At 33.8% G+C, this 10,742-nt stretch overlaps 1 protein-coding gene across 1 annotated transcript; it reads left to right on the forward strand.

Moving 5' to 3' along the window:
* The first annotated feature begins 7,337 nt into the window (after positions 1–7,337).
* Positions 7,338–8,732, forward strand: LOC141590007 (aspartic proteinase CDR1-like). The gene has a single exon (XM_074410625.1). The coding sequence runs from the start codon at positions 7,338–7,340 to the stop codon at positions 8,730–8,732; it is 1,395 nt and encodes a 464-aa protein (XP_074266726.1).
* Positions 8,733–10,742: the final 2,010 nt, after the last annotated feature.

The following is a 10,742-nucleotide window of genomic DNA, read 5'->3' on the forward strand; positions in this document are numbered from 1 at the left end:
TGCATGTGAGACTAAGAGCATCCTCAACCATAAGGAATAAACTCCTTGAAAAATTGAGGAAGAGCAAAGTTGAGAAACTAAAGCTCTCCAACCATGAATATACTGCAGCTAATAATCGAGGAAGAAAACGCACAGCGGAAAAGCAAGAAAGAAAGCGCACAGCGTGAACACCAAATACTACTGCTAAAATATATTTTTTTACACAATCCAAGGTAGGGGCCCCACTTTTGTGGAGATTATTTTAGTCATGTTTGTATTTTGTTAACTATTTTGTCTTCAAAATTTATTTTCCCCAATAATTAATATGTAATTAATTTATTTAAAAAATAATAATTACACCATAATTTGTATCTTTTTTTTCTCTTAAAATAGGTTATAATATTGATATATATCCACACACTTTTCCTTCTCTCCCTTCTTTGATTTTTTTTTACTCTCGTTTTTTAATAGACGTTTAAGAATTCGTAATTGTGGGTAAATTAATCTCATTATTATCTTTAACAAACACGGATTTTCTTTTAATTTAAATAAAAATGGGACCTAATCTTGAAAATTGTCTTGGAATTTTTTTTTTAAGAGAAGAAAAACGTTTTAACCTTTTTTCTATAATAAAACTGAAGTCGATTAATTATCGAGTTGAAAACCCGAACGAATTACGAAAATAGATTTTAATGTAAAAAATGTGTGAGGTATGTTAAAGTAAGAGAGATAAATGATGAAAGAGAGTGATGAGGAATGAGTGTAAATTATTGTTGGAGGAGTGTTTTGGTTGTAAATTGAAAAGTTGAGGAATAATAAGGTGGATGGCTGAGAAGTGATAAGAGAGAGTGAGATGAGGAGGTGAAAAAATCATGGTTGGAGATGGTCTAAGTTTCGGAAATTGTGGTGGACCTTGTGAATGGCAATAGAGGATTCACGGTATGAAAATATGGTATTCAAATAAGTCTTGGATTACTTGAGTAAGGATTGTAGGAAATGGAAGGTTGTAGGTTGAATTATATGGGATTATTTGAATTATTTGAGTTATCTTGGATGAGAAACGGTTGATAAAGTTATGAAATCATAATTAACAATAAGTGAGAAGAGAAAGAAGGTTTTGGGTTTAATTAATTACGTCATTTATGGGTGGAATTTTAGAGGATGTTAGTAGTCGATGTCCGGACTCTTGAACTTCGGGGCGAAGTTCCCTTTTTAGGGAAAGTGGATGTAATAGTTTGGGAGTTTGAAGAACGGAAATGCGATGAGAATATGATGAGAATGAGTGACCAATGGAAGAGCGAGACTGACTGAATAAAAAGACGTTTGGGATGTGTATGGCAAGATGTAGGAATAAGTAGGGAGTGTATAAGAATGTATGACACGTATATGGGAGTGTAGTTGATGGCGGAGGTACAGTGCATGACGGAGCATATGGGAAGTATTGACCTAGAGAGAGTATTGGCAGACCTTGTGGGTACGTTCACCGTGTGGGAGTGTAAAGGACATCAAAATTGGTAAGGGAGGGTGTGAGAGTCGGGAGTTGAGGTGAAATGTTATAGGATAGTGGGTAAGTTGAGGTGAACTTCGGAATTGAGTCGCAAGTCCGTTGCAGGTCAAGGTCAAGGTCATGGTCCAGTGAACACACGCGACGAAATTTCGGTCGCATTATTTTCCGCCATGTAAAAAGAAGCGCAGTCTAAGAAATTAGGCTGCTACGAATATTCCGTCGCAACGCATGGATTCCATCACAAAGTCCGTACCCAGGTTATATTTGTTACGCAATTCATGTCCGTCTTAACATTTCTGTCGCTAAGCTACCTTTTTCTTTTTTAGTGAGTCTTCCTTCCCGAACATCCAGACAAGCAGCAAACATTTCAACCTGAAAATGGAGGGTTAGAAATTAGTCGAGAGTAACTAGATGCTCTCTCAGTTAGGTTTATAATAGGCTGAATTAAATAACAATCAATAACAACTGAAAGTAATCATAAATGACATGTGAAGCAACCTATAGAACATGACATGCAACCAAACTTATCATACCATTACGTTGTCAACACCAGACAAATGAAATCATGTGGTCCTAGACCATATGAAATTATTAGACCATGAATACTTATAAAACCAGAAGTGACACACGTCCCATGGCAACCGAAGGCACAAGTGCTAGTGTTAAGTATAGCGAATAGAATGAACTCATTGCCTATAACTGATAGAGCGTGAAGCACTAGACCATGAATATTTGTAAAACTAGAAGTAGCACACGACCCACGGCAACAGAAGGCACAAATGTTAAGTATAGCAAATAGAATGAACATCGTTAGAGCATATAACTCGTTTCCTCTAACGGCTAAGAGCGTATAATTCACTGCCTCCACGGTACTGACAGAGCGTATAACTCACTGCCTCCATTGGCGTCGAGCGTATAACTCACTGACTCCACGGCATTGTGTATAATGTATAACCATTGCTTATGTGCATATGACCTGACCAGACTCTCGTGCAATAACTGTAACACCAAACAACACTCAGGGACCAAAGCGTATTAACATTGCCTCTGACCAATCCCAAACATAGACCAAGTATAGAACCCTTAAGAGCGGGTAGCGATTATTCATTCTGATAGCATATAACTGATGCTACCGTTATCTACATCGAATAGCTGACCGACCAAGGTATATTATAACTGGATACACCGGTACAGTATAACTGACCGTATCACAAGTGCGTGAATAACCTTACAACCCATATCATAGAATAGTATAACTGTCTGAACTATATATGTATGTATAATAGGAATCAATGGTATGAAAACTAGTGTCATTGTATAACTGACTATAACACAACAGACAAACAAGTATAAAAGTTTCAAGGTTATAGTACCTTGAACTATTAAATTACACTTTGGAAGTCATGATATAGTCCGAACTATCATAACATTAAGCATAGAAACGTAAAAAAACACTCAAATGTTATAGTGTGTCCAACTCAGGGGCGAACCCAGTAGGTGGCAAGGGGTAGCAGCCGCTACCCCGAAGAAAAAAAACATCAGTTTCGATGACGATATTTGCGACCCCAAATCTGGGCATTAACGAAATAATTACAATGAAACTCATAGATATAGCGTAAATATGGGAGTGGTTCAGCGGTGAAAACAAGTGCTACTTCATCCTGTACTCCGGGGTTCGAACCTTGCAACAGCCATAATACCATTAATTCTTTGTTGTTTCAATAATTCAATAATTAGTTCTTGACCATTGATATATTTATTAATTATTCCAGTTTTTTTCAAATTAGTTACGTCCATTATATTGTGTACTGGGGAGTAGAGACTTTGTTTTCAATTTTTCCGTATTTGATATAATGGTTAAAACTTTCTAGATCGTAAAGTATCAAAAGTGTACCGAAAATAAAATGAAGATAATTTGTCGAAATATAATGTGAAAATGTTAAGTTATTACGATAGCAATGATTTCACATTTTTTTTATCACAAAGCTATATAATTAAAATTATAGTCGCAAATAAAATAAGATAAGTTGTGAATTATAAAATGAGAAATTTAAGTTCGTATCGAGTGTTCATTTGATTGTTGATTGTATGTTCACAATTTGAATTTTTATGTGTTCAACAATTTTTTTTTCAAAGTTCTATTTTTTCTAGAAAAATTATATGCTTAATATTTTCGCTACCCCTAACTTTTAATCTTGGGTTCGCCCCTGCTCAAAAAAACTTTCATCTAACCCTAGTAAAGTTATAGTTACCTCGACTATAACGTTAGTTATGCATGCCAGGTTATAATATAACTGGCTATAACACTTCTGATCTTCCGTTACACTCTAGACCTCTATAACACCGTCGTTGTGTAGTCGTCATAACAGCACTAACTGTCTTGACACCAGAACAAGACTTGTTATCGCACGCCACACAATAATGTCACATGTACTAGGTTATAGTTAACTCAAGTATAACACATAGTAGTTTACGTAATGATGTTATAGTCTAATACACTGTAACAACAACGTTGTAAACCAAAACCCTTATACTTCAATATGAACAAATTCTAGCCTCTCTCCCATCAAGGGAGAGGCCTAAACCCTAGGCTAGGCAACCCCTAGATCATGTGCCACCAAAAACGACGATAGGCTTCGCGTTTGAACCCTAGTTCGCGCAAGCATCAACACTTATAATTAAAACAACAACATGCATAAAAACATATGAATTGCGCATAAAAAATAACACAATAAAATGAACATACATTCAATCATTATATCATGCCAATAATTCACTTCTTGTAAACACGATTAAAGAAAAACCTTTGTTACCTTTTAGCGAATTACTAGGACAAATCTTCATCTACAATGTAGCAATCTTCCTCCGAATTGTCCAAGAAGCCTTCATCGCCATCATCATCACGAGCCAACACTAAAAAAAGATCCTAATTAATAATAATCTAACGATAAAACTATGAAAAACGATAATAAAAAGGTGATAACTTACAACAGCTGACGAACAAACTAGGATGGATCGATCTAGGCACGAAGAGGATTGAAGATTGATGATTAATGAAGAGATGACAGATTTTAGGGCATGAAAAATGTGGATGAAGGGAGAGATTACCACGGATCAAAGAGAAGAAAGAGGAGGGAGAGATTAGATTTAGGGTTTGAGCAAAAATAAGAGGAAATAAAGCTAGTTAGGGTTTTTAAATCTCCTATTTATAGAAATAGATTAATGGGAATTTGATTTAAGCTAGAAAATAAGTCCAATAACACCCTTTTACACGCTTAAGAGGAGTAAAGAGAGAACATTGATCTCATTAATCCGTTATACTAAGGTCTCGTTAGGTTGCTCACCCAATTCATGGGAATTCTAGAATTCCATGAATTGGGATTTTTAAAGCATGTTTGGTTACCCCATTTTTTGTAAAATGGGGGAGTTTAAAACTCCTAGGAATTTTCAACTCCTACATGATGGGGGAATTTAACTACCTACCCCCCTCATGTTCATTGGAAATTCCTAGGAAAGTAAAACTCCAACATGGCAACCAAAAGGATTATTGTAATTCACGTGAATTTTCATGTAGGAATTAAACTCCCGTGCATTACAAATTAACACGTCAATATAATTCCTGTATCAACCAAACGAGGCCTAACTAATAACATTAACGACGGAAATTTTCGAATGAATATAACGAGAACTAAATAAAATAAAATAAATTACAGAAATTTTAGGGTGTTGCAGAGATCTTATATTTAAGTCCATTTTTATTGTTAATATATAATCTATGATTATAAATGAACTCATGGACCTAACTCCATCTATTGGCCTAAAGTGAATTCAAATTATGAATATTGGAAAAGAAAATTGTATAGTTTGCATGCTTAGTCATCATAATGTGCATATAGAGAGTATGTTCATCATTGCATCGTAGTTTTAATATATACATTATTATTATTATTATTACATTGTCATTAGAATATGTTATTTAAAATTAGTTACATATCATATGCATGCAAATGATTAGTTATCTTCTTCAACTTTGATAGATGTTTAAAAAGAAAAATATATTTTACTCTTAAGAGGATAACTGTCTGAAGGAGCCTTTTATAAATGATCATCAAATGATGTTGCTTGATCAATTGAGTTTTGAAAAACTCATGATTATATATATAAACCTCTACGGTACGATTGAAAAATTATCGTGATTAGTTCCAAAATGGAATATTGAAACTCCTGAAGAGTTTACTTGAAGTAAATTAGTATTGTCTCAACCTGAAGTTTGAACATATATGAAAATTCATATATGAATGAATTTCTTACCGAGTATGTGAAAATACATGGTTCGGAAGTACCATTATAATTGGAAAATAATGTAGTGAAAGTCTACAATGAGAATGTCAATCCATACAATATAATAAGATGATTTGACAAGAAAGATCAATTATTTTTCAAAATGAATTGTTAATAATTGGATTAAACTCTCTAGAACAGAATGAATTCGGGACAATAGCTACACTCGTTTTCCATTCGACTAGGATTTTTTTTGTCTCAATGGGTTTTTCCTAGCAAATTTTTTAACGAGGTATCATTATAAGCTCATTAATACACTATAGTCATGATCATCATGATTGTTGAGATGATAATTGTTCTAGACATATAATGTTATATCATATATTGAGAAGAATTACTATTACAAGTGTGACTATATTATATGAAACCAAGATCTAAATTAAAAAGTCATCATGAATAACTATATCTAGATTGTAAGTTCCAAAGAAATATAAGATTGAAGATACCAAGGATTTCTATTGATTAAAGATACCAAGTTTATCAACTACGATGGGATATATTTCAACGATCAAGAAATTACGTCAAAGTAAGGATCATTTCTAGATATATCAAGTAATGTAATCATCAGGAGGAGTAGACACACATTGTACTCTTTTTCCTTATCCATGGTTTTGTCCACTGAGTTTTCCATGAAAAGGTTTTAAGAAGGCAGCTTCTTATATGTGTTTGAAAATTATTGTACTCTTTTCCTTCAATAATGTTTTTGCATACATGGTTTTTCTAAAAAGATTTTTAACGAGGCATGGTCTTCCGTAATAGACCTCCAGTGGTCAGTGTTAAGAAATATTATATTCTTATATGGATTTCCATATCTTAGCGGATTATAGAATAGATTATCTTATGGAAACTCACTCTATCCCATATATATCCCTCATAATGGAATAAGAAGACAATTATGTCTCCCTTATTTTCTCTCTACCTTGTCTCTACACTTTTCTCTTTTCTTTATTTCATGACAAAATGTATATAATAAATCGACCTGCAAGCATATGGAAAAATTCTAAATTATATATTATATATAAAGTGTTGAATTTTTTTACAAATATATTCCTTAATGTTGTTACTTACAAAATAAACAACTAATTTTGTTTGATATTGATTTGAAATCATTGGTGATATTATTTCAAATCATTGAAAAACTTGACCAAAACAAATTGAGGATTATATCTTCTATTTCTTAAATTAATCGCTAATAGAGATTTTTTTCAAATTCCGTACCAACTTCATCAATAAAAGTTGAACCACTAGAAAATTCTTTTATTTTATTCTATTAATTCAAATGCATTTTATTCCTCATTATGTGCATTCTAGATATATTTTTTTCCTTGTTAATTAAGCGAATCCTAGATATTCGATCTATTAATTTCACATTTTTTTAGCTAATAAAAGTATTGGTTGAAAGTATTAGTAAATCATATGATTACCTTTCATATGTGCATAAGCCTCTAGATATAAATACAATAATACAAATAAATGAACAAGCATTTCTTATACCCTTGTCAACAGAATAATGCCCACAATGTCTAAAACAATCCTTATATTCGTCCACTTTGTAGCCATATCCCTCATCTCCAATATCAATGGACTAACCATGAAAATGATCCCTATAGACTCTCCCGAGTTGCAAATTGTATCCAATGGTCTTACTATACATGAGCGACACCAATTTTTTGCCAACATATCCTTATCACGGGTACTCAGATATCGGAACAATAACAAAGGCCGCCTAGACCTTAATGCACTCAAGTCACGAGCGTATCTTCTTAAAGATAGTTATTACGTAACTCAACTTGCTTTAGGCAGAGGTCCCGCCGCATATCAAACCTATGTAATGCTTGACACGGGTTATGATGAGACATGGGTTCAGTGTGAAGGTTGCAACCCTTGCATCCAGACAAGAACCGGAAATTTTGTTTATAAAAACTCTCGTAGTTTTCAGCGAATGACTTTCGACGATCCTTTATGCTTGCCACCAAAGCAAGATTATAGTGGATCTTGTGGCTATACAGCAACTTATGGCCCGTTAGATCATTCAAGTGGGTTACTAGGGAGAGATACATTTTATTTCAGGAATACAAGGACGAGTAATTATGAAGCGTACCCTAATTTAGCATTTGGCTGTGGACTTGCAAATGAGTTCCTCTTTGGAGACAATGCTGGACCTCAAAACATGATAACTGGGATACATGGCCTCGGAGTTGGACCAAGATCCTTTGTAAGACAACTTGGGCCTCAAATTAGAGGTCGATTTTCTTACTGTTTACCATCGACTAGCAATGGTATAGTAGGACAATCAACCGTTAATTTTGGGGACGATGCCCAAATAAGTGGTGATGCTACAATGCAAGTTAAAATGATTACAATGTATAGCAAAAATATATACCATTTGTACGTAAAAGGTATTAGTGTCGATGGAAATCGACTACCCATAAATCCAGTATTCTTCGAGATAGATGAAGACACGCATTATCAGGGCTTTTTCATTGACTCTGGAGCACCTTATACCGTCCTAACAAGAAGTGTGTATAAGTATCTTAGAGAGGCCATGATCACTTACTTTCATAATAAATATGGTTGGCAACCTTTGCGTCCTTTTCACGGACAGGCTTTCGATCTTTGTTACTCAAACTACCCTACTAATGAACAGAGATTTCCATCTGTGATTTTCCATTTCTTTCATCGTGATAATCCAGAAGATGTTGATATGATTTTGACCCAGGAAAATATGTTTATACCCTTGGTGACGAATAATTATCGAGGATTTTGCATGGCGGTGAATCCTGTTGAAAATCCGGGACCTTGTCTTTTTGGAGCATATCAACAGAAAAATTTCAAGTTTTTATATGATTTTGAAAATTGGGTGTTGTCCTTTGTACCTCAAATTTGTCAAGAAAGTTATTCCTAAGATTTATGTTAATATGTCCAGAGTATTACCCAGGGTCTATGCAGAAATATTGCAGAATGCAATTGAAGTTTGGAATTTAAATAAAAATACCAAATGAGCCTTAAAAATTCTGAAACTTTATGAGAACTAAGTTTAATATGTAAGAAGACTCTGAGTTAATTTTCAAGAATTTTTAAGCAATCTAATTATTTTTAATAAATCCTGTAATTCAATTTAGCGGATGAATTCTGACAGCTCTGAGATAGGACTGGGTTTTGTGAATTTCTGGTAAGACTTGGATATAGTTAGGACCCTAAATTTCCACATAACTCTCACAAGAATTCAAGATAATAACTTTGGAAATTTGTACTTAAAAAGTACAGATTGGCACAGGATTTAAGCTCAAACTTAACAACACAATTAGACCAAACCACAGACTGAGCATTAGATTGATTTAATTATGCGAACAGACTTGGTCATTTAACCACATCTTACACAGGTTAATTGTTAGGCCTGGACTCAAACTACAAACTAAGCACAAGTTTGGAAATTGTTGAGAGGAGTTTCAAGGTTAATTTTCATTCAAAAACAATTTGTTTCTTACAGCTGAGACAAGGTCCTTATATAGGCCTTTGTTTGAATTACAACTCGAATAAAATCTACCTCCAAGGGCCAAAATTTCATCTAGGAAGAGTACAAATCCAACTGACATATCTACAAAGGGTAAAATAAAAGATATGTTGAAATAATACTGAAATAAAGCTAGAACAGACTGAATAAAATTGTGCAGGGGACTGTTATTGCAGGGTTGTTGTGGTTTGCTTGCTAGTTGAGCCTTCTCAAGGTCAAAGAGTAAGGACGAGTAGTTTTAAGTTCCGTGTTCTGTTGTGGCTTGCTTTAGGAGAAATTGCTCAAGGACTTTATCAAACAGACTCAACATTGTCTAACCAAAAAGAGAAATTCTGCTTTATGCTTTATCATTTCCTGAAGCAACATGTGACTCAGTTTGTATTTGATTTCTTTCTGGACTTCTTGGTTTTTAACTTGGATATCTAGACCCCTTTTGAACTTAATTAAGAGCATTCCCAGCTGGTCATGGTGGCAGCCGGTGGTTGGACCTAGTGTACCTTCTGTTAGCCTGCATCATAGGTGGTTCAGTATTGAGTTCATTGGCTTTGTCTGAGTGTTGGCTTGAACTCTGAACATTGAAGGCATGTGGTTCAGCTTCTGCTGCAATATGTTTGAAGGAAAATGAGATCATTCTACAGTATTATAGAGTACTACGAGTAGTGTTATATTGTTTTAGAGGTATGAGATGATACATATATATAGTTCACGTTTTGTTATTTTACAGGTTAAATAAATTAATTCGAAGAAATTATTATTTCAAGAACGCAACCATTTTTTATGTGTTACTATAAGGGCATCAACAATAGAGGTTTGTCAACAAAGATTTGTGTACTTTTTAGAGGTTTGTTGACAAACCTTTCTATTGTTGGGAATAGGGTTTGAGGTTCATAGATGAGAATGGTTACAATTTTGTATACAGGTTTGTGATTTTGATTGTGAGTGATAGTGGACCCCATATAATATACTTTTATGAGGTTTGTCTATATTTAAGAGGTTCGTCTATTGTTGTATTGAGGTTTGTTGTTAGAGAGGTTTGTGTGTTGAGTGATGTGGCATTAGACAAACCTCATTTGGGGTTTGTCTATTGATAATGCCCTAAGCTCTTACTTACATGTTTAAAGTACGGTAAGTTTGGAGTGGGTAAAAATACCTACATTCAGAAATTTTACAATTTACATACTTTATTTGCAATTCTTATACCATACACATATGTGTATGGTGCATGATACTATCATCTAAGATTTTTAGTTATATTGCGTTATTTGGTTAGTTTAAAAAAAGTTACATGTTCGTTTAAAATGATTTTATTATAAATTTCATCACTAATGTTTTTTTGAAAATAATTACTAATGTTTATATTTTTTTACGCTTAAATAGGAATCACATTTGATATATTTTGAC

Source organism: Silene latifolia, chromosome 7 (assembly GCF_048544455.1).
Source record: "Silene latifolia isolate original U9 population chromosome 7, ASM4854445v1, whole genome shotgun sequence".
NCBI classification, from domain to species: domain Eukaryota; kingdom Viridiplantae; phylum Streptophyta; class Magnoliopsida; order Caryophyllales; family Caryophyllaceae; genus Silene; species Silene latifolia.